Genomic DNA, 27,504 nt, shown 5'->3' on the forward strand with positions numbered 1-27,504 from the left:
TTTTGTCTTAAAAGTGTGCTGAGGCAGGTGGGTAGGTGTCATGCAAGACCATTGCAAGAAGATCCTCTTCCTGGTTCTGATGTATTTTATCTCCACAGCTGTGAGTGGTATTTAGGAGGCCTAGTGGCACACATTCCCCAACATGTTCTCTAGAAACCCAGTAGACCAGGGGTCCCCAACCCCGGGGCCAGAACCAGCACCAGTCCATGGCCTGTTAGGAGCCAGGCAGCACAGCAGAAGGTGAGTGGCAGGCCAGTAAGTGAAATTTCATTCACATTACCACCTGAGATCTGCCTCCTGTCCACCCCCATCCCTCCAACTTCCCTCCCCATCTACGGAAAAATTGTCTTCCACAAAACTCATCCCTGGTGCCAAAAAGGTTGGGGACTACTACAATGGACCACCTTCCTGGACCAGCTCTGGTCCGCTGACACACTAGCTTGTTGGCTAGTTGACAGGAAGATCCTGTAAACCAGCTATGGAACACTTATACCCTCTAATGAGTTTTGCAGCCATCCAATGGGCTGTTGCTATGGAAATCTCTGTCCCACACCCCTGGCAATTTTGTTCTCTACTATGTGTTCATATAACAGCCACACCTTCTGTAACAAGGTGTGAATCTAAGCAGGGGTGGTTCCCTGGTTGGTGTGGCTCAGTGGATTGAACACTGACCTGTGGAATGGAAGGTTGCTGGTTCAATTTCTGGTCAGGGCACATGCCTGGATTGCAGACCAGGTCACAGTGGGCAGGGGGAAGCAAGCAATAGATGTTTCCCCCTCCTTTCCTCTCTCTCTAAAAATAAATAAATGAAATATTTTTATAATTCACAAAAAATAAGCAGGGCTGGAGGCAGGAATGCTTCTTCTAAGTTCTTAATTCCTTCCTTGTCTTCTCTCCCATAGCCCTAGAGGAAGTAGGGCTTCCTGCATTTGTTATTCCTATATTCCTTAGAGTCTCCTATTACCCCTTTTTGTAATTAACCACATTTTACTAGCTAATAATTACTTACATTAATTCGTCCCTGTTCAAATTACTCATGTGGTTTCTGTCTTTTCCTCACCCTTGACTGAAACACCCAGCATCCAATCAAAAATGACTAGGCATGCAAAAAAAAGGCAGGTAAATATGACTTATAACCAAGAGGGAAAGAAATCAATCAACAAAAACAGACCCATAAATTACAGGGATGATAGAATTAGTCATCAGGGGTCTTTATAAATCTTATAAAAATGCTCAAAGATACAAAGGTGAACATGAATACAATGAGGGTATATGAAATATGCAAAATAAAAGGACCCAAGGGCCATAGGAGATGAAAAATACAAATCTGACCTGAAAAATATGCTGGCTGGGATTGACAGTAAGTTAGAATTTGCAGAAGAAAAGCTCAGACAACGTGAGAATGTGGCATTAGAAACTATCCAAATTAAGTGCAAAGAGGAAAAAATGAAGTAAAAAGAATAAACATCAGTCACTTGTGAAGCAAAGTTGGGGGGCCTTACGCATATGTAATCAGAGTCCCAGAAAAGAGGGGCAACAGAAAAAATATCTGAAGAAAAATGGCTGAAACTTCCCCAGAATTGTTGGGAATGCAACAAATACAAGAAATTTGATGGACCCCAAGTAAAACATACAAAATCACATCACACTCAGAGTTGCTAAAAACCAGTGATAAGGAGGCAATCTTGAAAGCAGCCAGAGAAAAAAATATCTTATATATGAAGAAAAAAATTAAGAATTATGGCAGACTTCTCATCAGAAGCAGTCCAAGGCAGAAAACAATGAATCAAATCTTTTTTTAATATAATTTTTATTTAATTCTTGTTCAAGTACAGGTTTCTGTCTTATATTCCCAACCCTGCCCGCCCCCCGCCCCATGCTCCCCGCCTTCCTCCCCTTTCCACCCCCCACCCTTAGTTACTGTCCATGTGTCCTTTATACTTGTTCATGTGAGTCCATTCCCTTTTCCCCTATGATGAATCAAATCTTTAAATCGCTGCAAGAAAAACTACCGACTTAGAATTCTAAAGCCAGTGAAAATGTCTTTCAAAAATGAAGGTGAAAATAAAGACTTGCTTACAAACTCTGGGAGGGTTCATCTGCTCTCCAAGAAATATTAGGTACAGAGCTGTTCAGGCAGAAGGAGCTGGGCATCAGGTGGGACTTTGGATCCACACAGAGGAACAGAGAAAAAGAATCAGGCCTGCACACACTCACCACGGTGACTCCCAGCATCACCGACACGGAAGAAGCCAGACCCAAAAGACTACGTATTACAGGATTCCGTTGATGTAAAATCCTAGAGGAGGTAAAAGTAGAGTGACATCAAGACTTCAATGGTTTCCAAGAGCTGCGTGGGGGGAAGGAGATGGTCCACAAGAGAGCATAGGGAAGCTCTGGGTGGATGGTGAGGTTCTAGTTCTTGATTGTGGCATTTACATAAGTACACACATTGATCGAAACCTATCAAACAGTTTTCTTAAAATGAGTGAAGTTTATTGTGTGTAAACGAACACCTAATGAAGTTGACTTGGAGGGGGAAACACACAAAAGACTATATGTGAGACTTTCGCTTTAAAAAATGCACCACCACAACACTGAAGTTTAAAAGTAGGCAAACGGAATTAAAAGGTATTAAGGTATTAAGTGTGGTTTTCAAAGGAAGGGTAAAGATATTGATTAACTAAGACTTGGATAAACTGAGAAAGGAATTTGTTATTTCTAAGATTACCACTAAAGGAAAGAAACAGATATGTCATTTTCTAATCACTGAAGGGAAGAAGGTATATAGACAAAAAGTACTGAGTCAAAAGTGGGGTGAGGAAAAAAAGAACATAATGGGTGGAACAAGTAGGGAGCGCAAAATAAGATGATAGCTATAAGTTTAAATAATCAGCAATTACACAGCATTTGTATGGACTTCAAGACGGACAAATAATTCCCACGAGTTCCACCCAGGAACACCAGTGGTTCTGTATTGACATTAGATAAAACGGACTTCAAAACAAAAGCATCACAATGGTCAGTGGGAATGCTTCATAATGGCAAAACGTTCAGGTTGTAAGTTGAAATGCATAACAATTTTAGAACTGTATGCACCTAAAAAACGCAGTCTCAAAATCAGAAGCAAAAGAGTGACAGACCTACATGGGGAAATAGATGAATCAATGTACCTACACTCCTAGTGTGAGGTCTTTACTGTGCCTTTCTCAGTAATCACTAGAGTGAACAGATTTTTTTTTTTAGGACAGGAAAGATATTTAGCCAACATGTTTAACTTGACGGGATGGACGATGTAGCTCACTATTCTTGATGACTGCAGAAGACACATTCTTTTCCGTCGTTGTCCCGGGCTCTCGCTGAGACTCTGAGGCTCAGGGAAGAATCCTGACTAGTCCAGCAAGATGCAGGGGAACAAGATCTCAAGGTGGGGCTCTTGTCCTCCAAATCATTCATTTTCTATTCTTCCTGGATGGTTTTAAATGCCCCCCACCCCCAGGACTACTGCCTTTGTCCCAAAGCCATATCCGGGTTCACAAAGCCAGCCCAAGGCCAGGGTGAAATGCTGAAGGCTGAGGTGTTTCCAAGGAAGGAAGAAGGCAGGAAGCAACGCCTGTGGCCCTGGTGCTCCTGTTTGTCAGAAGAGGAAGCCTCCTGCAGTGGGATGTGGTCGCCTTGCTGCTCCCAGACACACTCCAGGGAGACAGAAGATTCAGGCTTAAGAAAACTCAACATCCTCCACCCCTGGAGACGGTGGACTTCCCTGGGCCAAAGAGAGGAAGAAGATTTTCTGGATGCCCGTGCTAAAAAACGGTCTTTTGTGAATAAACAAGGAGCACAGCTGCAGGTGCCTTAAAGGGGTCACAAAGGCCAAGTCCATCTGACCTGGAGGTGGTGGCTGAGCAGCTGCCTTTCGGCCACCCCAGGAAACCATTTCCCCAGGATGTTAGACAATCTCGAGAATGTGGCCAGAAGACAGCAGGTCAACTCAGCCAACTTGTACTCCTCCCAGGTGGCCAGAGCCTACGGCTCTGAACTGCGACTAGGCCAATTTGTCCCTTTGTTAACTGGCCACCCTCTGGGCATATCTGGCAGTTCTCCACATGTCTCTCTCTAGTTAGCCCTTGGTTCTAGGCCTTGGCTGATAAGGGCTCTGTGCCATTTTATTCAGGTGTAACTTTGTGCATAGGTAGTGTTACCATCAGTATTTAGCTGAAAAAGGGAGCAAAAGGATTTAGACATTGATCTTAATAAAACGGGGGAGCATAAGCTGCTTGCTAGCCTGGAAGCCACAACTTCACACCCCAGGGAATTACAGCATTGGTCCCCCAAGGGGATTAACACTCCCCCCTCCCATCCCCTTTGGTGGGAGCAGGGGAAGGCAGACAACTGTGCAATAGAAGTCAAAATGGTACAGGGGGAGGTGCTGGGCCAGAGAGGCCTGTCAGTCTTGCCTGGGAAAAGAAGGGATTGGTTGGGAAGTTGGCCCATCCAAAGCCCTCAGAAGCTTGGGAAATTAATTGATTCTTTTGAAAGGGCAGTTTGTTCATCCCACACCCAAGCTAATACCATCCCAGGGGAACAAAAAAGCTCTTTCTCTTGTCAAGGTGACTCGCACTCTCCCCATGTATTTTCATGTCCTCTCCATGACCATACAACTCCACACGCAGGCTCCACTCCAGGAGGGAGCCTGAAATGGTCTACAGTTGGAAACACACACTGAGCTAGTCAGATGCTAGACTGGGCTGTACCAGGACATGGGCAGGGGCCTTCACCCTGGCCCTACTGAAGACAAGCTTGGACTCCTTCCATGGTGAGACAGACAGAGATGGGACGTTGGAAACCCAGGGGACAGCTTTTAGTCCCACACAAAAAACCATACCACACCACGGTCTCCCATGAGTGGGTCCTTGAAATGCTTTTCTTGTGATCCCGTGGAAGAACCCAATTCCTGCCTACAGATTAGATGAGTACACAAAAAAGATGCATTCATTCAACAAATGTTCATTGAGCAGCTATCCTATTCTAGGCGCCTTGCTGGGAACTGTGGATAAAATAGTGATGTCGATGACGGTGGTGATGGCAACATAATGACCAGCATTTACTGAATACTCCCTGCATGCCAAGCGCCATGCTGTGCACCTTATGCAATCTTCAGAGTAGCCCTCTGAGATAGGTTTTATAATGATTTTCTCTGTATAGTAAGAAATTGGGGGCTCAGAAAGGTTAAGTGATGCACCCAAGGTCATGCAGCAGATAGTGGCCAAGATGGGACTGGAACCTAGAACCGTGCTTTTTGTCACAATGGTTCCAAGATGGATAGACATAACTGCAATTATAAGTCATCAGCAGGTAGCAACTCCCAGAAACAGAAAGTGCAACTTGAGGGAGGCAGATCCAAGGTTTAGAGAGGGCATTTCTGGGCTCTGTGAAACCTCAGTAATTGTTCTGGGTAATAATTGTCCCAGGCTGGCAGGCCGCAGGACCCCAGCCCAGCCAGTTCCTCAACTTGGGCCTCTGTCTCCCAGCTGCACCTACACATGCACACAAAGCCCTTCCAGTGACCATGCAGACCATGGCTGGTAGCGATATGAACCCCAACCTCAGCTACCTGCCTGTGAGGACTCAGTTGCAGCCTATTTTCCAGCCCTGGGGAAACAGAGGCATGTTTTCTCAGTGGGTCTGTGAAGGGGCATCTCTCACATCTTCTCCTTCCCATCAAGCAAAGGCATTCCAGCAGCGAGAACTTCTTCCCCGGGGAGAGGATGAGCCAGGGAGGACAGGCTCGTCCTGGACAACACTGTCTAGGGATGATAGAAATATAGTCCCCCATGCTTCCCAGAGCCCCAGGGAAGTGGGGCCTGGACACCAGAGTGTGTGCTGTTGACAAGGAGGGAGCAGGTGGGGACGAACAAACAGAGGAAGCCTGTGAGGAGAAGAATTGAGAGCACATGGCCTCCAGAGCCACCAGCTGAGAGGGGCGCTGACTGTGGGGACAAGACCAGGAAGTTACTCCTTAGAATCTAAGATATCAAGGGCTGCACACAGAAGAGGTGGGGGCAGGGCCAGTCCTGCTACGTGGGGCTCTGATCACTATTTCCTGGCAGGACAAATGCCTCTGGGTGAGCAGGAAACAGCCCTGCAGAGGTGTGACTAAGAGGAGGAGGAAGTACGCTTGTCAACTGTAGAATTGTTCATTTCTCTCCTTCTTCCTGTGTTCATCGGGAAGACAGGTGCAACAAAGAAATGGCAGAGCTGAAGTGCAGGCCTAGAGTCAGACAGAACTGTGGACTCTGGGGTGGGGGAGGGTGGATGTGGATTCTTGGAACAAAACTCAGCTCAAACACCCCCACTTCCCACCCCATGTGCTATCAGAAACGGCTGGGGAGCCAGTAGCTGCTTTAGGCCTCGTTTAGATCCCTCCCAGGCCTTGCCTAGCCCCGCAGGAAGGCCGAGCACAAGCAAGTTATTGTATCAGGTGGGGATCACCTGTTTTATTCATTTCTTTTCATTCAGCTAGCGTTTATTGGATACCTGTTGTGTGCCAGGTCCTGTAATAAAAAGTGCAATTATAACTGTGCTAAGCACCATAAAAGAGATGTACGCTGTGCCAGAAGGGCCTATGATCGGGATAGATTAGATATATAGTCAGTTATACAAGGGCCTATCATCAGGACAGCAGAACTGGTAAAACCGAGGAAGAGTTGATAATGAAGCTGAGCTCCAAAGGATGGGTAGACATGAGTTAGGTGAACAGGAATAGGGGCAACCCAGGCGTAAGGAACAGTCTGTGCAAAAAGCCTGCCAAGAGACAGAGCAGCCTGCGTATTGGTTAGGTTTCAATGCATAACAAGTTACTCCAAAACCTAGGGGCTGGAAACAACAATCACTTCTTTTAATCCACAATTTTGTGAGTCATACATTTGGCTGGGTTCAGCCAGGGAGTTCCAATGATCTAGGTAACGCTGTGGCCCACCTTGGCAGGGGCTCTCTTGTGCATCTGTGTCTGCCAGCTAACCACTCACTGGGTGGGGCTCTTCGGTTCTTCCCCTCACAATCTGTCATGCTGCAGCAAACCACCGTGGCTGCCTTCCCACCGCAGTTAAAGGCTCCCACAAAGCAGCCAAAAAGGGCAACCACCAAAGCTCAGGTACTTCTCAGTCTCTGCTTCCATCCCACTGGTTTTCATCCAATCGCCCAGAGCAAGGCCCATGGCTAAGCGCAGAGTCAAGTGTGAACGAACTGGGGCTGTAACTGCAATAATCTACTTCAGTGTGCTCAAGGAATTGAAAGAGAGCAGGGCCCTGGCAGCATAGCTCAGTTGGTTAGAGCATCATCCTCTATGTCAAGATTGTGGGTTCGATACCTGGTCAGGGCACATACATACAGGAGTCAACCAGTGAATGCATAAATAAGTGGAACAACAAATTGAAGTCTCTCTCTCTATCTAAAATATATGTGTGTGTGTGTGTGTGTGTGTGTATAAAATAAATAAAATCGGGCCTTTCTGCAGCCGAAATGCTCCCGAACTTAAGAGAGCTGTATTGTATACTTGTGTTATTTGCTCCAACCAAATGCTTTAAAGGGGGCTTTCCGGGAGTGTAATTGCCTCTCACCCTGCGGATCTTCTCCGGACTACGTTTCCCGAATCTCCTGCGGCACAGCCCCTTTCCTCAAGGCTGCCTTTTTTCCTTTTGGGTAGTCAGTATTTTAATAGTCGTTGTTCTCTTTAGGAAAGTCAATCTTAATTCTATACTTTTGAGCGAACTTAGCCACCCCTTCCCTCTTTTCTCGAATCTTTTTTTTCTTCAGACCTGGCGGGGAGGCAGAGGGTGGTGTGTGTAAGAAAGATAGAGGCAACAAGATGAGCAAATACTGACGAGGGTTAAAGCTTGGTGATGATTCTGTGGGGCAACGTTATTCTATTCTTGAGCATTGGGCCATACTGTAAATTCCCAAAGTAAAAAGCAAAGGAGGGAAAACAAAAGGCCTATGACAACTCTTTTGTAAAATGTAGGTAAATAAACATAAAAGTCTGAAAAACAAAAAAACAAAAAAAATAAAATAAAATAAAATCGGTAAATAAAAAACATTTTAAGTTATATTTTTTAAAAAGTGGGAAAACTGAAGAGTGGCCAGTGAGGGGGAATGTGAGGCAGGTGAAACTAGAAGTAGTAGGTGGGGCCAGGACACGGGGCCTCAGAACACACTAGGAGTTTTTGGTCTTTACCTTAAAAGCAGGCATGCCCTCTGATTTCTGACCTTCTGTCTTGTGGGTTTGGTCGGCGTAGATAAATCCCTTGAAGACTGAACTGGCTGAACTAGTAGAACGGATTTTCTAAGCTTCAGAAGTTAGCTTAGAAGCCAGCATGGTCCACCCCACATGCCCCTGCTCACAGCCCACACAGATGTGAACGCCCCGTACCTTCCCGCCTCTGTGCCAGGGCACCTGCTTGTCCCTCTGCTGGAAACAATCTTCTCATGCCCTACGTGCGGCCAGTGCCTACCTCCCCAGACTCAGTTCAGGCACACCACCTCAGAGAAACCCTCCCTGGCTCCTTTAAGCCCCGAGACCAGTAACATGTCAAATGACACCAAGAGGACTGGGAAACAAGCCTGTGACTCGTGGTGACCTTGGGGTTTGTAAAACCAAGTCAGTTCGAGTCCCAGCCCTGCCCATGTGGCACACACCTGTGGGCACAGTGCTCTGCCTGTGCTATAGCCATCATTTTATGTTTACCCCCCACTACACTCTCTTTCTTGAAGGAGAGCCCGTAAACCCAGAGCCTGCATTTAGAAGAGTCAGAAATACTTGAATGAGTGAACGAACAAATGAATCCATCACTAAACGAGATTTTCCTCTGAAAGCCCCAGTCAGCATTATTAAAGTCTTCTGTCATGGCAGTTGAGGGAAAGGTGTCTTTCCAATGAGGTCAGGGGCTCCCATGTCTCCCAGGTTCCACATAAAGCCACCCACCCAGAGGAGAGAAGCCCCCAGGCTCTGGAACAATCCAAGGCAGGGCAGTGGGAGAGTGAAGAGAAGGGAGCTCCTTAAGAGACAAGCGCTGCAACGTCATTTACTGTAACGCAGTGAGAACCAGCCTACAGTGGCCTCCACTGGAGCAGGTCTCCCCTGAGTGCTAGAACAGCTGCCCAGGGGCACTGATGGAGGCAGTTATGCCAGGAAGCCAAATTATAGGTTGACTCGCTCACCACGGCTGGAGAACCAGCCTCTGGAACAGGGGCTGAGAAGTGGGCACGAAACCTCCAGGCCCTGCCCACTAGTCATAACAGAGATATTTCCATACCGGCTTCCTGGTCTTAGAAGTGAGGGTTTAAATCATACTGTCTCCCATTTACAGAAAAGAAACCTGAAGCTCAGGGAGATAAGCCTTTTAACCATTGGCCACTTTAATTGTCATGGCCACCCAAGTAAAAGACTACATTTCCCAGCTTTCCTTGCAGCTAAACGTGACCAGGTTCCAGCCAGTGAGATGTGTTTGGAAGTAACGTCTCTGACTTTGGAGTTCTGTTCACAAAGGATGGGGAGGTGTGCCTCATTTTTCTCCTTACCACTACTGCCTGATGAGCCATCCTGGACCATATAGCCAAGGGCAACACCTTAGAGTAATAGAAGAGCAACAACATGGAAAGAACCAGGGTCCCTGACACCTGGGCACACAACATGGGGACACAACTTGGCATGCACTGCCAAGTGAGTATGAAAGAAAGGAGCCCACCTTGATTAAGATACTATTATCGAAGGTGTTTGCTATCACAGCTTCATCTGTACCCTCCTGACTCATAATACAGCCAGGACCAGGTTTCCTCAGGAAGCCCTGGACCACTGTGGCTACTGAATCCCAGGCACTCTTATTGTATGAGGACAACAGAGCTGTGACCTCCACCCCAGGAACCAGCTGTTTTCTTGGAACAAGAGTTGGGAAATCTGCTTGGAGGGAGCTACTAGATTACCAAGGATGGGAAGGGAAATTAGCACATTTGATTCTCCACCAGTGTGGACACCAGTGCACCTGCACTAATTGTTAAAACACTGAAATCCTCCCAGGCCACTGCCCCACCCCAACCCAACCCATCCCTCAAATGCCCCACCCCACCCTGCCCACCCCCCAGCTATCTTTGCCCCAGATCCAGCAATTAAAGGAGTAAGACCTGGCACAGGAGGGTCCCGGTACTCCCTTCCTGACCTCTGGACATTCATTCAGCAAGCTTCCTAAATGTTTTGAATATCAGCCAATGTTTCGAATATTAGGCAGAGAAGCCCCGTAGATAAATCCCTTGAAGACTGAACTGGCTGAACTAGTAGATGTTTCGAATATCAGCCCTGGCTATAAGGCGCCTGACCTCAACTGTCTGTTGTGTGTGGAGGGTGAGTTCTGAAAGCCCAAGACTGGTTATTGAACCCCTCTTCACCTCCTTTTCTCCTCCCCAAAGCCAGAAACCCCCAGGCCCCACTGAGGCCTGCCCTCACCCATGCAGAATATCCTACAATCCAACAAGATATTATTGCACTCTTTTATTTACATAAAACACAGATAAAGCATTTCCATGTTCATTTAGCAAACTGATCCACTCTTTTTTTTTCTTTTTGGCACAAAGAAAAGATCACAGATGGACCCCAAGATCAATCAGAAACCCATAAGATTTATCAGTCATTACTGGTCCAGGGGCAGCCACAAGACTCAGACAGACAGACAGACAGCATTGCCACAGTCTGGAAAAAATAAAGAAGGTCCACATTCACCTCACAGTAAAAACCTGCTCACTGACAGGCAAGGGTGGGCAGGAGGGGGGCAGTTCTATGCTCCAAAGGGGGCAGTGGGCATGGGGTGCAGGAAGCAGGGTGAGGAGGGACAGACACCATTCATAAATTAGAGGGAGGTGGCCTTTTCTTTAACCTCTTACCTTGTAGAAGTTAGACAGGGCCAAAACTACCATTCCCTGACCACTCGCCCATTCAGAGCGCTTCAGGAGTTGTGTGGCTTGGGGCGTCTCCCCTTGTGCGCACCCGCGTGTGTGCATGTAGGTGAATGTGTGAGTGCGGTGCTTGTAAACATGGTCACCATCCACACAGACACCCAACATCCGTGTGTCTGAATGGGGTGCGGTGCGGGTTGCACCCCGCTCACTCCCCTTCTGCCCCAGCGACTCCTGTCCAAGACATAGTGCAAATTTCAGAGACAAAAGAGGCAGAAGGAAGTGTGGGGTGGGCGGAAGGACACAAAGACAGTGTGGGAGAGGGAGGGGGAAATAAGGCAACAGTTAAAAACGGTCCATTTTATCAAAACCGACACCAGGTGCCCCTCACCCCCACCTGCAGAGCCCTTGTCACAAGAAAGGGCGAAAGTCCCGCTCCTCCACCAGGCTAATGGAGGGGTTCTTGAGCTCCTCCTCCGAGTTGGCCATCTTGTAGCCCAGCTGAGCCAGCACCCTCTGACAGGCATTCTGGGCGAAGGCCACAATGTCGTAGGAGAGGCGGAAGCGCCACTTCTCAGCCGTGGCCGCTGAGTTGCGCACGGTGCCGTACTTGTGCTTGCCCAAGGCGGGGTCACCCTGCGTGTTGTTCTGGATCCAGCGGGCCACGTGGCTGTCCAAGGGGATGCCCAGGAACCCGTAGATCTCCTCGGTCTTCTTCATGGGGTTCCTGGCCAGGTCCTCATAGCGCACCAGCATGTACTTGCCTTTGAGCCATGGGGGCCGCATGAGGCCGGTGGACACGGAGTTGGAGAAGTCCTCGCACACCGTAGTCAGCTGCGTCACGTCCAGGTTGTAGGGCTTCCTCCCGGTGCCATACCAAAGCCGCCAGAGCCGGTACGTGTCGCGGAAGGTCTCGCTGCGGGAAGCCAGAATGCCACGGGGGTCTCGCACCAGCTGGATGACCTTGAGGTTTAACCGGGGGTCTTCAACCAGGGCTCGCAGGTCATTAACCTCAGGCACCCTCACTGTCTTGATGGCCACATGGCTGCGCTCACGACAAGCCTCGGCGGCTACCGTCAAGTTCAGCAGGCCGCACTTGCGCACGCAGTCCCCTTCCTCTAGCACCAGGTCCGCGGAGCCCGGGGGGTCGCACACGGGCCGAGAGCACAGCACCCGGCTGGCCCCGCGGCGGAAGATCCTGTCCGTGGTGTGGTTGACCGGCGGCGGCTTGATGTAGTTCTCCAGGAAGTGGAGGTCGCAGTCATAGAGGCTCCGCAGGAGGTCTCGGCTGGCGCCCAGCATGACCCGCCGGTCCGCGGGGCTCTTGCCCTGGGTGAAGCGGGGGATGAGCGTGTTCTGGACGTGGTAGAGGGGTTCAAACAGGTAGAAGACGTCCAGGTGCTGGTTGAAGAGCTGGCCCACGAAAGAGGAGCCACTGCGCGTGGTGGCCAGGATGAGGATGTGGGTCTTGCGGGAGAGGTTGTAGGTGAAGGTGGGTCCTTCCTCACACAGACGCTCGGCCAGCCCTGCCTCAGCCAGGCCGGGGCAGGTGTGGAAGGACTTGGCGGTGAAGGTGCGGATGGCCGTGTACTGGATGGCGATGGAGGCCAGGGCAAGGAGGAGGACAGCCTTCCAGGAACATTGCATGGCTGGGCACCTTCATGGGGCTGCTTCTCCACCTTTCAAGGGCTGCGGGCAAGAGCAGGCAGTGGTCAGGGGCAGCTGGGCTTGGGTCCCTCACATGAAAGAAGAATTGGTCTCTGGGGTGCATGGGGGGAGGCAACCAGGGAGGCCTCCCTGTCTTCCTGTCTAGTGCTTGCTCCGGTACTAAAGGCCTGAGCAGCTTGTACACACTATTCACCAGTCTCTGGGGGAGCCACTTCAGACTGAACCAACCGATTCTCTGTGCCCCATTCTGCAAGGTTGAACCCACAGAAAGCTGCAGGGGCCTCCCTGCAGGACCTCTGGGTTCCTCGATGGGAAACTACTGGACAGGAAACTAACTCCCCCAACCCCCACGGAGGGAATGACCAGGTCCTGCCTCCAGCCACTGCCTGTCGCCCAGTGCTGGCATCTCCTGGGCCCACCTGCAACGTCCACCGTCGTCCACCCTCATGAACTAACCCACACGGTCATCTTTTCTCCATCCCCTGTTCAACCCCCACCGGGGGGAGGAAGAGTCCAAGGCAGAAGCCCGGTGCTGAAAGGGTCCTGGTGCTCTGTGAGTCACCGGCTGCCAACTCCAGCTCACCCACACCCACGGGGCCAGGAAAGGTGTACAGCTGTGTCAAGCACCACATCCCCCAACTTATGGATGCAGGTGACCAGCTTACTCCAGATGAAGACTCCTGGGGCCCCTGGGGTCCCAAAGAGTCAGCTGGCTCACATCAGAAACAAGTCCAGGGGCTGCTGAGAAGGATCCCTTCCCAAACCCCAGTGTCCCCCCACTTTTGCTCCCTGCCACAGGGGGCAGAGGTCCAGAGCATGGAGCAGATGACTCCCATGACAGCAGAGCGAACTGACCCCTCCACCTCAGCCAGTCCTCAAGGGCCTCTACCCTCAGGCCCTTGGCCTCTTCTGTCCATAGGGTGAGCTCAGGGACCTACCCCAACCCAGCAATGACCCCAGAGAACCAGGCTGGACAGAGAGAAGAGGAAAGGAGGGAACAGAAGGAGCACCCCAAGGAAAGCATGAGGGATGAGGAAGGCCCCGGGAGAGCTGTGAAAGCAAAGGGTGTGCCCAGGGTTCAAGGCAAGGAGCCAACCTGAGCATCCGAAAGTCCACCAGCAAAGGCTAGCTCAGCTACTAGGCTGCAGGGAGGGACCCACTACTCACCAAAGAGGGGCTGCTCCAAGCCAGGGAGTCCACAGCCAGCAGGTCTCCTTCGTGGCAGCCCTGTGGCCAACAGACTTCAGGGAAACAGGGAGAGGAGGGGTTCTGAAAAAGGGGTCGGGCTCCAGTGCCTCCCTCCCTACCCCTGCTCTGCTGCATCCTGGGCCCCACTGACTGCCCCCATGGCTGGGTGATGAGGGCCCTGCCTGCTCTCCGTTATCTATCACCGACTCGGGGCTCCAAATAACCCAGCACCAACTCTGATCCCTGCATCCAGCCCTCTGAGTCCTACACGCCATCCCACCCCCTCCACTAACTTTCCCCACCCACCCACCCACCCACCCACACCCTCCTAAGGAGCCCTAGTCCCTCTACTCCCACCAGAAACTAGTGGGGAAGGAACTGGCAAGCCTGCAACCCCAGCTGACCAAGAGTCGCTGCCCCACATGAGCAAACACCCCAGGGAGGCACTCACCCACACACACCCACCACCCAATGGAACTGAAAAGAATTTCACTGGCCACAAATACCCCCAGGCCTGGCTAGCTCTGTTCATTCGGCCCTAGTGTCCAGATTGGCCCGACCAGCCACCACGTTCAGCCTCCAGCAACAGAACAGAGTGCCAAAGTCAAACTCATCCCAAAAAGTAGCAGGTGGACCACCCCCATCGGTTCTGCATTTTAAATCAATAGCACATCCTGAGCTTCCAAAATTCAACTTGTTCAGTGACTGCCCAGGAGGGGTTCGTGGAAATCAGCAAGGGCAGGGGGCCTCACCTCACACCTCCAGGCAGAAAGGCAGATCAGTCACAACAGCCGCTGAGGCTCCCAAGGAAAGGGCAGTTGGGGCAGGAGGTTCTCCTTCCAGCCACGCCAGGGAGAGAAAGGCTACCTGAAACTCAAAGCAAGAGTGGACCAGGGAGCATCCCTGACCTTCATGCTCTCCACGGATTCAAAGTTAAAACACCAAGATCACTGCATTATTTTGGTTAGCACCTACTGAACATGGCCAAAGTGCTAAGTAAGCCCTTTACCTCGAAGCTCATGTATTTGCCCCAAGAACTTCAGGTGGGAGCCAATACAATAAACTCCATCCCACAGGCAGGACAGTGGAGGCACAGAGCTAAAGCGACCCACGGCCAGCAGGTTGTCCAGAGCCCACACCCTTCTCCCTTGAAGATTTGACTTTCTGTTCCTCCAGCTTACGTGTACTTGGCCTTCAAACATGCACTGAATTAACGTTCCCAGCCCATCTGCAAACTGGTGTGAGAGGGACTGGGCATTAGATGGGGGCGGACAGATGATTTCCGGGACTTAGAGCATATTCCTTCTCTTTGCTGCCTGGTCTCATTGCTCAGTTGGCCCACGGCCGAGGGACCAAACCCACACACTTTGTGAATAGTCTTCCCCCATTGTGCTATTGGTATGACTTCTCTGGGGGTGGGGCAAAGGGGTCCTCATGTCCCAACCCTGCAATAGTGCCTGGCTCTGCTCACCCAACTCTCAACACCACATTATCCCTCACAAGGCCCCTGTGGGAGGTCAGGGTCCTCACTTCCATTGTTCACATGGAGAAACTAAGCCTCAAAGACTAGGCATACATGTATAAGCAAATAAGAAGTAGCAGAGACTCAAACCCCTCTGGGTCAGATTTGCAGGCCAGTGCTCTGGCCCCTTCACCATCAGCTTGGGGAGCGGTGCACAGGCTGGGCTGAGCTGGCAATGGGCCTGCTGAGGCTCTGGGGCCTAAGAGTCCTGTTTTCAGTATGAAACTCCACTTAGTACCTTTGGAAAGCAGTATCATGTTACCAAGTGGCAGGGAATGCATGAAGGGCACAGTCTATGTTCTTGAGAACCTCCAATGTGAAAAGAGAAAAAAACACAACCCTGACCACATCCCATCCAACCCCTACTTCACCCCACTGCAGCAGAAGATGCTAGAGTGGATGAGGTACCCAGAGAGAACATCCTCTCTGCTTTCAATCTCATTCCCCTGCAGAGTGCAGGTCTGCCCTGCCTGAGTAACCCGAGACAAACATGAACACCTTGGAAGAACAGGTAGGGACGGCCATCAATAATAGTGCTAGCTAATATTTCAGGGCCCTGTACTTCAGTTGCAATGCCATTGCATTGGTTTGTACTCACTTTGTCTTTTTTCACATCTGTCAGCTACCCAGCCTGAGACAGGCACTATGGGCAAAACAGCACAAAGGCAGGGGAGCACTTCCTGGGCATCCACGATGTTTCTCCCAGGCACATGCTCCCTTCACAGGCATCGGCTCCTCCTGCCCTCCTGCCAACCCCGTAAGACTGATGCCGTCACAGCCCCATTTTACAGGTAAGGAAGCTGAGGTTCTGCAAGGTGAGACAGATTTCCCAAGGTCGCACCTCTAGTAAGGGGCAGAGCCAGGATTTCAGCCCAGACGCTGTGCTCTGGAGTCCAATCCCTCCCCCAGCCACACACCCCACCCCCCCCCCCCCGCCAAATCCTCCTCCACTCACACTCCTCCCTGTTCGGTCCTCATCAAGACTGCAAACAGAACCCTTAAAGAAATTTCATTTAACTACAGGATTCTGGTCCTAAAAACAGAATGAAGAGGAACATGCTGCAGGGAGGGGACCATTTCTGTTTCTTCCCTCCACTGTCCCTGCTCTCCCCCACCCAGAGAAACTTAAGGCTGGATTGGAAGCTGCTGCCTTGGCCAATGAATCAGAAGTCACAGAAGCATCTTGATGTTACAAATCTCTACGAAAATGGGACTCAGATTCGTAAGGTGCAGCTTGGGTTCCAAGGAGGGGGATGTGTTCAAGAGCCCAGTGGCTAGCCATCCCCTTCCCCTCAGAAGGGCAAAACCAGGGCATGGGAACAGGAAGATGGAGGAAGTCAGGTCCTCCCAGAAATGTCCCGTTGTCCTGCCAGCCTGGCAGAGCAGGGCCTAGGGCTGGCCAAGCCTTCTTGATATGCTAAATGCATATGCCCTGAAAACCAGAGGCCCTAGGCCAGGTCTCATTGTTCCCAGGGGAGCTTTGGTCACTGCAAGGGAATCTTCAACACCCTCGACCTCCAAGCTAGACAGTGAGTCCCAGGTCCCCTCCCTGAGCTTCAAGCATCCTCTGGCAATGGCTTCCCTGCACCTCTGGTTAGTCAAAAGCCAGGCAGATCTGAGGCCCAGAATCTGTAACTTCTGTTGGAAGGCACAGGAGTCGGTGAAACGGTGAAACTCCCCTCGCAACGGGAAGCTCAGATTTCAGTGTCAGCCACGTTGATATTAAGGCACAGAGCACCACCACACGGGGTGGGCAGGTGGCACACCTGTGTTGGAGAACTGTAATTCAGAGCTGAGAGCTCAAGTCATGGAACCACGCCCACCTAGATGTCACTTAGCAGGTGTGTGGGCCTGGGTGACTGACTGTCTCTGCACCTCAGTTTCCCCACATGTAAAGTGGGTATATCATAGAATTGAAGGACTTAAAGCATTTCACCAATGCCTGGCATAGACTAGGGCACAGTCTCATGCCTTGGACATGGGCTCTGACACTAGGCCCCTGGATGGCCAGATTTCTTAATCTCTCTTGACCTCTGTTTTCTCCCTGGAAACGTGGCGATAATTTTAACAAGGCTGTTGTGAGGATTAATGCATTAATGGAGTTTAGCATAGAGTAAGCATTCAATGAATGTAACCTACTGTTACCATTAAATGTATTATTTGCTCTTTTGTCTTGGGGAGATGCCCCAGAACAAATCACCACTGGCTCTGGCACACAGTCTCTCTCACCATTGTGCCCAGACCCCTGCCAAGCAGGCCCCTGCCCACTGCCTCTTCTTCCCTGGCTCCTCTCTCAGGCCTAGAACTTTCTCACGCTGAGCTACCGCAGTGGTTTTCCTGCTTCCCTCTAGTGGCTATATCCTATAGTGCAGCCTCTTAGCCCTGCGTCTTTGCTGTGTTCAGAATTCCTGGCTGGTCGGCGGCTGCTTAGTGTGAAGATGCAGCCCACAGGAGGTGATGTTGCAGGATGCAGTGAGGTGTGATGATTACACGCCCACCCTGGCTGTGGCTTCTGCTCTGTGCACCTCCTCTTCCTTATCCGCACACCAAGAGGCAAGCAGCAACAGGCAGCCAAACCTCATCTCGAGGGCTTCTCCTCCCTGATCTCATTCTGCTCTGGTAAGGGAAGAAACTGTGAACTGATCATCACAGGCAGGAGCAGCCCACAGCCTCTGCCTTTCCCTGGCTTGGTGATCGTGGGCTCTGTGTCTCAGTTTTTCAGCGGATCCAGCAACACTAAGGGCCTCCCAGGTCTGACCACAGGGGGTTTCTGAGCCCAGGAAGGCCCCATACTCTACACTCAGAGGCAGGGCCATTCTCTCTGAAGTTAGGGACCCTTCTTTGGGAGTGGGAAGGCCCAAGTCATCTTCCCAGAAGATACTAAGGATGGGCAGAGCACTCTGCCCACCACCTCAGCCTGATCCATGGCTGGTGCAGTCCAGCCCAAGGAACAAGGGGCTGTGCCCTCTGCTGAGTCGGCACCACCTGCCCTCAACCTCATGTCTCCCCCTCTATGAAATCCCAGGCCACCCAGAGATGTGACTCTGCCTTTCCTGGGCCACAGGCCCCTTAGAGAGACACAATCCCTCCTCTCAGAAAGATCCCTTTGTGCCCACAATTTTACACACACAATTGGAGAGGTTAAGTCTCTAGGGGAAAGAAGGGGCACCCATGGGTGGACTTTCAGAGGTCCAGGAACCTACTAGTAGCACTCACCCAACCCCAGGATTTTCTTTGCAGGTAACGCTATCAGAGAAGGTTCTGCAGACATTACCCATGATTTATTATTAACCAAAAAAAGCTAGGGCCAGAAAACACGTGTGCAATAGTATACTGCCATTTCTGGGTTTTGAACAGGAATATTTGTGTGTGTGTGTATGTATGTATATATATATATATATATATATATATATATATATATATATATACATACATACATGCATATACATAAACAACCCCTGAAAGAACATGTGCTGAACCAGTAATTGTAGAAGCCCCAGCAGGGGAGCTAGGAGATGGAGATGCAAGGAAGTCACAGTTTACACAGAGCTTTTTGGTTCAGTTTGAATTTATTAACTTTTTGGAACAGAGTGAAGCCACCCATGCAAGAACTGGAAGACTAATGACAGGGTGGGGCCCCCAAAATCAGCACTGGCACTTCCCTGTGCCAACTATTCTGCCCCCACGGCACTGCCAGCCAACTTTCTCCTCCCCCATTTCCAAGGCACCAGGATCAAAGTCACTACCTTTCCACCAAAATGGGGCTCTGTCTGCTCAGGCAGACCCCTAAGGACAGCAGTCAGCTGGGGCTGCTGAAAAAGAGCGAGACCTCAAAGAGGACCCAAGGCTGTGGGGGGCAGCAGAGGCCTAAATTGGGGAAATGACTGCTCTCCCGGCTTTTTCTCCCCCAAAACAGTTTGTGAAGTTCTAGGGACCTAAAGAGAGCAAAGAAAAAAAACCTGAATATCATATTTCTAACCAGACCCAGGAGCCAGTCTGGAGGGGCCCCAAGGCTCTGGAGCAAGGGGCAGGGCAAACTGGACAGGGAGGGAGGAGTTGGCAAACAGGCCTCTAGGAAGGAGACTGCAGAAAGGAAATGCTTAATCCTACATTGGTAGTGGCCAGCACTAATCCGCCATAGATGTTTGTTTAGTTGGGGCTAAAACACGTAAAACAGCAAGGTTTTTCCCTTCCTAAGGAAAATGTGGTAATGAAATGAGGCAGGTGGAAAACAAGAATATGAAAGTCTGAAAGAACTAGAAGCCAGGTCAGTGTACAAGCACCAAGTCACTTCTGGGCTACGCATATAAGTCAGAGCTACCTGGCAGCCAATGCGAAAAGGGAAATATTTCATTTATATATTTTGTAGGATTCATAAGATGAAGATTAAAGCATCAGCTCAAGAAATACCCAGCTACTTCTAATATTGACTTCAGCACCAGATTTCTCCTGAGGGGTCTGCTAGAGAGCCCTGGGGCTGTATTTTCGAACATCCTTCAAGGTGCACAATATGCCAGCACATAATTCAGCCAACGCAGCCTTGCCAGGTAAGGCGAACTGATGGTGTCCAGACTTAGTCTCCATGGTCCAGGATGGCCTAAGAGGAGACTAGAGGCACTTTCACTGGATTTCCCTTTGGGGTCCTGCCGCTCAACCTGAAACACCGTGAAGTCTGTGGATTGCTCCCAGAATCTGCACCAACACAAACACGGTGTTTCTGTTCAATAATCTCTGAAATCCTGGGCCCTGTGGCCTATGCACAGATCCCATGGGCAGAAACCAGCACGTCCTTTGGTTACCTCCGGGGGTGGGGCGAGAGTGCTCCTAGTCCTGGCTCCAAAGACAGGCTCGCAGAGAATGACTGACGCACTGAGGGTGCTCTTCCCATCAGTGGCAGAGCCCCTCAGCTGCCTCTTAGGAGCTCTCACGTCTCCAGTGCAAGCTGCTCTAGTGTCCACACGTGATGGCTCTGGGGACCCCCACGGGTATCTCAAGCCTCCATGAGAGTCACCTACAGGCATGTGAAGAGACAGGCAGGGTGGCAGCTGGGCACCCTCAGCTGGGCACCCTCTGTGACTCCCACTGCTGCTGCCTTACAGCTCGGAGACCAACCAGGCCACTTACCCAGCACAGGCCTCAGTGGTCCTCATCTACGAAATGAGAAGGATGGTCACAGAATCTTTCAAGTATTTGGGCTGTGAGACAGAAAGCTGGTGACTGCCAACAGCACAGCACAGTGCTGGGCACAGGGCCGTCCCCACAAGGCAGGACCCCCAAGCGTGATTTCCAGGGGCTGCTCTAACCCACAAACAGGGAGGAGTGGCCTGGAAATGTTTAAGGAAGTTAAAACAGATGCCGCAGGCTCCTCAACGGAAGCCCCCACAGCCTGTGTGCTTGGAGACCCTTGCTGTTTTGGTGGCAGAGACCACCTCACAGTCCCACCCCACCCGGCAGCCAGTGAGCAGGGTCTCAGCGGCCAGACCCAGGGAAAGTTCTCCCAGGCAATGGGGAGACTGACTGACCTCCTGGCTCAAGGCCCAAGTGTGCCCGGCACCTCTGGGGGGTGGGGGGGATGAGTCAGAAGAGCCCAGTTCCCTCGGTCGGTCCTATAGCCTGGCCTGTGGTAGGCAGATCGGACACTGGGCAGACAGCCCAGTTTCCTGTCCTCCCTCCCCTCTCCAGCAGCCACAGTCAGAGTCAGAATAGTCCTGAGGCCCCACCCCCTGGACACCCAGGCTTGGGCCCATCCTCCCATCTTCAAGGATGGGAAACTACCAAGAGCAGCTTGAGTATAGGCAGCTGCTGCCAGAAGAGTCAGGACAGAGGCGTCTGTCCCTGGATCCCAGAGCCTCCAGGCCCTGAAGCACTTGCATAAGGCCCAGCTGGCCTCTGGGGACCAGGGAGGGCTGGGCTTGGGGGAGGTTCACCTGACCCTTGGGGCTCTAACCCAGGATAGAGGAGAGTATGGGAGCAGATACCCAGAAACTATCAGGGTTCTGGCTCTCATTAAGCAGGCCCTTACCACACGAGCGGCTAATCCGTGGTGGGGCCAGGATTCAAGTTCAGTTCCAAGTGCTGGCCCTGACCCTAACCACAAAGCTAAGCCTCACACCACACCCAAGAGCAAAAGCATCACCCAATTCCTGGAGACCAGAGGGGAAGGGCAGGGGGTGCAGGGCCAATGTTCACGACCAGGTACCAGGACATCCCAATGCAGACATTCCTGGTGCAGCGATGGCACATGACAGGCAGTAGCCAAAACTCACTCTGTTCCCCAGCCTGAGGCTCCAGGTCTAGCTAGGAAAGATGATGGAAGAGTGGGCAGCTTTGTGGTCAAGGAGCCAGGAAGGCTCAAATCCTTTGCAGCCAAGGGGACACCAAAAGATGTCTGCAGTGGGGCACAGGGTTTGGCTCAAGGCCCAGAGTAGAGCCTCCAGCTCCCTAAGTTCAGAACTTATCACCAGCCCACAGCAGATCACAAGGATGCCAGCAGAGCTCAACCTGTCACACCTCTGTCTCCTGGGCAAGCAGCACTGGTGAGAGCTACCCACTGGTAACATGACAGTCGATGAGCATCGCTGCCCCTACATCAACAGGGACCAGCGGAAGTAGACACAGCTTCTGAGCAGGCAGCTGCTCAGCGGGGATCCATTTGCCAGGTGGGAGACCCAGGCTCATGGAGGCCCAGGGACTTGCTCCCACGGCCAGGAGGTGGCAGGGTGGGGACTGGATTCAGACTCTGTGGCACTATCTGTGACCTGCACATGCAGCAAGGTCCTCACCTCACCAAGGCTCTCCCTCCAGATTTCCCTGCCTTCCTCTTCTGACGTCCTAATACCGTTGGATCTGAACCACTCCAAGCAGCTCCCCTGGTCCTGTGCACACCCGTAAGTGCTTAGAAACTAGTTAGCAGAGCATGAAACCCAGACCTTGGGTCCTGGCTAGCCTGGCCCTCTCTGAGCCCAACCCAAGTGGCCAGGGAGGGGAGAGCATGCTCACCTCCCAGGGCAGGTGAGGGGCTTAAATGAGATCTCCTTGCCTATAATGCTCTTAGCATGCTGGCTGGTGTACAGCAATCACTCAGTTAGGGATACCGTCGAATGCTGGCATCACACTTGTCTGTCCTCATCATCCACCTGCAGAATCCACCAGGGAGAGCACCAGGCCCTCCTTCCACCCACCCACCCTCACCTCTGATGCCCAGCTTGGGGCCCCCAGTGCACTGCAGAAACTCTATGGGCGCTAAACCACTCTCGGTCCCCAGCAGTGATCCGAGTGGAGAAGGGCTGTGCCCTGACCCCTGTCCCCAAGGAGGAGACGAGCATCCCGACAATTCCCAGCCCATAGCCTTTCAGCTCTAATCAAGGAACAAACACAACGAGGGACTCTCTAAACATTTAGAAAACGCGGGAACTCTGTGCCCCACGTGGCACTGTGGGATTTATAAAGAACAAATCATGCCTGACAAACTTGATAGCTTTTTTGATAGAATTACAAGACTGGTAGGTGAAGGAAATGCAGGCAGGGTAATATATCTTGATTTTTAGCAAAGCACTTGATAACAGTGCCTCGAGTAATCTTACAAAATTAATTCAAACAGACTTGGCCCTAAGCACTTGCCATGTGGCCAAAAGCAGGAGGGGCCAGTTCCCAAGGGTCCCGGGTGGAGGAGGCACCCTGGGGTGAAGGGGTTCAGGGACAGAGACTGGGAGTGGGGGCAGGGCTGCCAAGACCCAGTGCTGGGTCAGGCCTTACCTAACATCTTCATTAATGGTCCTGAGAGAGGGAGTAAACAGTCCGTTAATGAAATTTGCAGAGGATATTAAATTGGAAGGTGTTGTGAACACCAATGAGAAAAGCAAAACGGTCCAGAGAGACCCTGGGGGATGGGGGTGGGGAAGAGCCTTGGCAGGAAACTGAGAGCATGGGGGGAGCGTGGGGTTTGGGGGAGGTGTTGACCAGCGACTGGGGCTACCTGGAGAGCCAGGGAAGAAGGAAGGGCATCCCAGGGCTTGCGAGGAGCTGGAAGCAGCCACAGCTAGCTTGGGTTCTGGCCAAAGAGGCAACCCCAGGAATCTCAGTTTTCCTGTGTGTAAAATAGAAGGGCTGGCAGGAAGGATGTCTTGCAGCTCTAAGCGCCAGCAGGGATGGGAGCCCAGAGCTGAAGCCCACCTTGTGGGAGGACAGGGGAGCAACAGTGACACAAAGAGGGGGGATTGTCTGCAGGCCAGGGAGGGAAGGGCAGCCATCGAGAGGGCTGGCAAGGGAGACTCTGGGGGCCCATCACTAGCACCCTGAATGGCCCCGAAACAACTGCCCAGAGGCAGTGCGGCTGGGGTAAGCAGCAGTGGGCAGGCCCCTATCCCAGCTGCTGGTGGGACAGGCTGGGGCCAAGGCCATCCAGACCAGTAGGATAGGCTAGGAGCAGTTAAGTGAAAGAGGTTTAACCCAGGCAGGGGAGACTGAGGTGTGGGGGGCAAAGGCCAGGGTCTGTTATCTTGCTGGAGAGTTCCTAATCCCTCCTGGGCAGATCATCAAGAGGGAGGGGCCTGCCCAGCCAGGTGACCTAGCCTCTCCCGGATCAAGGAGAGTCACCCCAATCCTGTCTCTCTGACCTCAGAGCTGGGACCTCTCCTGTGCCTCTCCCTCCCTCTCACCGGGTACCAAGCAGGCTGAGGCAAAAAGCCACCCGTTCATCTGGACTTGGACTGGTTCCCATAAGGCTCCTTGAGCAGAGGGGTCTCAGCAGGAGTCAGGGCTCTCTAGCATAGTGCCAGGCCCCCCACAACCTAAATAAATGCTCTGTGGGAGGGAGAAACGGATGGCTGGTTCCCAACTGGGGGTGTACCAGGGCTGCCTCAGGCAGCTCTGCCAGAGCAGGGGGCTGGCCCTGCCAGATGTCAAGGCCATCCCCTCGATATCAGGACACAGAGGATGGATCCAGGTGAATATGCTGGGGGGGTTTCTTCCAACCTCCTGAATTAGTAATAATGACTCTGACTGAACACTTACTATGGCTTCATTCAGAGTATGTTCCTCAGCTTAACACATTTGACCTTCACGACAGCCCTATGAGGTGCGTCCTCTTATTTTCTCCATTTCAAAGAGGGAGAAACTGAGGCACAGAGTAGCAGCCAGGAGCCTTGGCACCTAGCCAGAAGACCCATGGGAGGAGCAGCAGCCTGCCAAGTTCTACAGTGGGAGATGCGCAGCTCCTGATGGGGGACCCCAGTGGGTAGGAAGAGGCAGCACCTCCTATGGGGCCCCCAGAGCCTTGCCCAGCCTCTCCCTGTCCCCCTTAACAGGAGTTGGTCCAACTCCTGACACACTTGTGGAGCCTGATTTTACTATGTTTCCCTCTCCCCTACCACTGCTGAGCTACACCAAGTCCTCTGAACAAGTCTGTTTCCATGGAAACCATACAGTGACTCAGGGCTTCGGGACCTTCTCTGAACCAGATTATGAATATCAAATGCTCCCTCCCCACACCGATGCAGAGTGAGTTGGAAAAGTAGAGACACGGTGGGCAAGAGAGGAAGATAGGGAAGTGAGCAAGGAGAAGGCAGGGTGGAGGGCAGGGCACAACCCCGGGCCCCCCAGTGACAACCTGACATTTGGGTCCCCTGCAGACTCAATGGAGCACAGATGTACATCTCCATGTGTGTAGAGCCGGTACACACACACCCCAGCATCAGTACCAGCCTTCCCAAGGATCTCGGGTTTGGGCAGGGGCAGGGAAGCAAGGGGGCTTGACATTTCTCCTAGTGGGGACCTCACATGGCAGAAGGGGCTGAAGGGCCAGGGAGGAGGGAAGTGGTCTACAGGAGTCTGCCTTCAGATGCCAAGGAGGAAACCTCGGGCTAAAAGCACTGCAATATTCAGCAAAGAGGGAAATTTGGATTTTCAAGGGGAAATGTACTTCTGCATGGAGATGAGGAGGCTTAAGTGTTAGCCTATGTTCCTTGAGGAAGCACTGGTCATAATTTCAAAGTCCCACCCCCACCCTACCTCCAGCTGCAGGGATGGGGGATCATTAGCACAGACCTCCTCGTACTTGCCCCCATCCTCGCCTGGACAATGGCCATTCACCTGCTCTGATTGGAACAATAGCAGAGAAATCAAAGTTTGCAGTGACAGACTCCTGGTCTCCCACAGGGGACTAAAGCCCCCAAATTCCCCCCTCCTTTCGCCAGCAGCTCCCTGAAGACCCAAGAAGGAGGGAAGAGAAGAGGTTCGGAGGCTTGATACCTCCCGGGTGAATCCAGTGTGTGAGTCATGGCGGTGAGAGCACTTGGAAAAAGAAACAGGGTCACGCCGACGCCTGTCAGTGCCCCCAGCTGCTGGGGACTGGAGTTGGAAACTGCCTGCCCAGGTAAGCAGATGCCTGAGGCATCTGGCCCGAGCTTGAGGGGTTGAGCAACCCCTGAAGACAGGAACCTGGTACCTCGGCCCCCACCTGCTTGCCTCTTACATCTATCGGTGCCTCTGGCTTGCCAAAGCAGCTACCTTCCTGGCCAGGGTGTCCACCTCCTGCCCCAGTGCTAGGTCCACTCTGCTCACCACCCTTACCAGCCCTCAGAAAGATGCTAGGCTCAATGTCTGTCCAAAGATGCTGGGCTCAAACTGCAACCTTCACCTCTGTGTCAACAGTACCCATCCTCTGGCACCTGGAATCCCCAACTGCCCTTCTTAGCAGTCTCCCACTCAGAAGACGTATTTAAGTTTATGGAAGAAAACTGGCATCAGAGGTGAGGAACCTAATCCTGGGAAAGGGCAGGCCCTGGATGGGGAGAGGGGACACCCTAGCCATCGAAAATCAGGGCACCAAGATACCACCCTAGGAGAATCCTCAAGTCCTACCATTTAACCCCTAGCTTACCAGCCAGGGCTATTTAGGGCTGTTACTGTGAAACCAAGCAGTGAGTTCCCAGAACCTGGGAAGAAGTGATCCCGGCGTCCTACCCAGAGAAAAGCTGGAGGCTGGCTTTGGCTTCCCGTGGACACCTCTGCACCAGCCAGGGGCCCGGGCCCCACGGGGAGCCAGACAGCTCATCGCAAAGTGGTCGTGAGGGTTTGATTCGGAGCCGGGACTGGGAGCAGCAAGCCGGGGCTGGGAGAAGGGGGAAGCCCCTGTCTTTAAGTGCAGCCCTGATTTGGAAAGTTGGTGCAGCTGTGGGGACCTCAGGTTCTCGAGTAGACTCAGCAGCCCAGAGCCAGGCGGGGCATGGGACAGTGAGCCGGGGCAGCCCCGGAGTCTCCGCAGCGGCGGGGAGCAGGGCGCCTCAGGGACGCAGCGCGTCTCAAGTTTTGCTGCCCTCCCTGAATGGGGGCAGGGAGGGCTGGGGCGATCGCAGCGCTCACCCACCACTAGCCCAGGGAACCCCGTCCTGCGCGCAACACGCTGCTGTCCACCCCAGCCCGACACCGTCAGTAGCTACTGTCCCCGATCATAGGGGCGACTCCCACCACGCCCGCGCCCTCCCGACTGCTGCAGCGAGTGTCCCCTCCCGCCCGCCCCGAGGCCAGCCGGGCCCGGCCGATACCTGGTCGGGGGCGCACCGGGAGCCGCTGCAGCGCCCTGCACCGGCTCCATCATCGGGTCTGGAGTCAGGCTCGCCCGGTCTCAGCGGGCGACGGTGGCGGCTGCATATTCCGCCTCCCGCGCCCTCCTCTTCGGCCTCCCTCCTCCGCTGCCTCCTTAAGCCCCTCACGGGCCCCTCTTCATGGCCCAGGGACGCGATCCCGGGGCGGCTCAGCCGGCGGAGAGCTTTCTCCAGGGCAGGGCGCGAGATCCCCGACCGAGGGGCGCCGGGCCAGCGGCCGGAACCCACAGCAGCCCGGGTGCCGGAGAAGAGCAGCAGCCGCGGGCGCCGGACCCTCTCCGAGCGCCCTGCGCCCGAAGCCCCGAGCGGCGGCGGCAGCGGCGGCAGCGGCGGCGGCGGCGGCGGCTACAGCGCTGAGCGAGCGGCGGGTGCTGCGGTCCCGGCTCCACCCCCCAAAGCCGCCCGCCCCTTGGCGGCTGCCCGCCCCCTGCTCTTCCCCACCCAGCCAGCGCGCGCCCTCCGCTCTCCGCGCCGCCTTACCGGCTCCCTTCTTTCCCCGCCGCCCCCCTCCCCGTTCGGCGCTGCCCCATCCACCGCGCTGCGGACACCCCTCGGCAGGCCGGCTCCGGCGCCAGCCCCCAACCA

At 52.7% G+C, this 27,504-nt stretch overlaps 1 protein-coding gene across 4 annotated transcripts; it reads right to left on the reverse strand.

Moving 5' to 3' along the window:
* Positions 1–10,522: 10,522 nt before the first annotated feature.
* On the reverse strand, positions 10,523–27,229 carry CHST1 (carbohydrate sulfotransferase 1). 4 transcript variants are annotated; one of them, XM_037069073.1, is made up of 4 exons: positions 26,860–27,229; positions 14,547–14,661; positions 13,774–13,847; positions 10,523–12,627 (listed from the first exon to the last, which is right to left on the reverse strand). In XM_037069073.1, exon 4 carries the CDS (start codon positions 12,583–12,585, stop codon positions 11,350–11,352), a length of 1,236 nt encoding a protein of 411 aa, XP_036924968.1. In that variant the 5' UTR covers positions 12,586–12,627; positions 13,774–13,847; positions 14,547–14,661; positions 26,860–27,229; the 3' UTR covers positions 10,523–11,349. The 4 variants fall into 4 exon arrangements, with proteins under 4 accessions (XP_036924968.1, XP_036924965.1, XP_036924969.1 ...); XM_037069070.1 differs by having other exon boundaries at positions 14,547–14,667; XM_037069074.1 differs by lacking the exon at positions 14,547–14,661.
* Positions 27,230–27,504: the final 275 nt, after the last annotated feature.

This window comes from Sturnira hondurensis, unplaced genomic scaffold (genome assembly GCF_014824575.4).
Source record: "Sturnira hondurensis isolate 20B ecotype Veracruz unplaced genomic scaffold, ASM1482457v3 Scaffold0018399, whole genome shotgun sequence".
In the NCBI taxonomy this organism is placed as follows: domain Eukaryota; kingdom Metazoa; phylum Chordata; class Mammalia; order Chiroptera; family Phyllostomidae; genus Sturnira; species Sturnira hondurensis.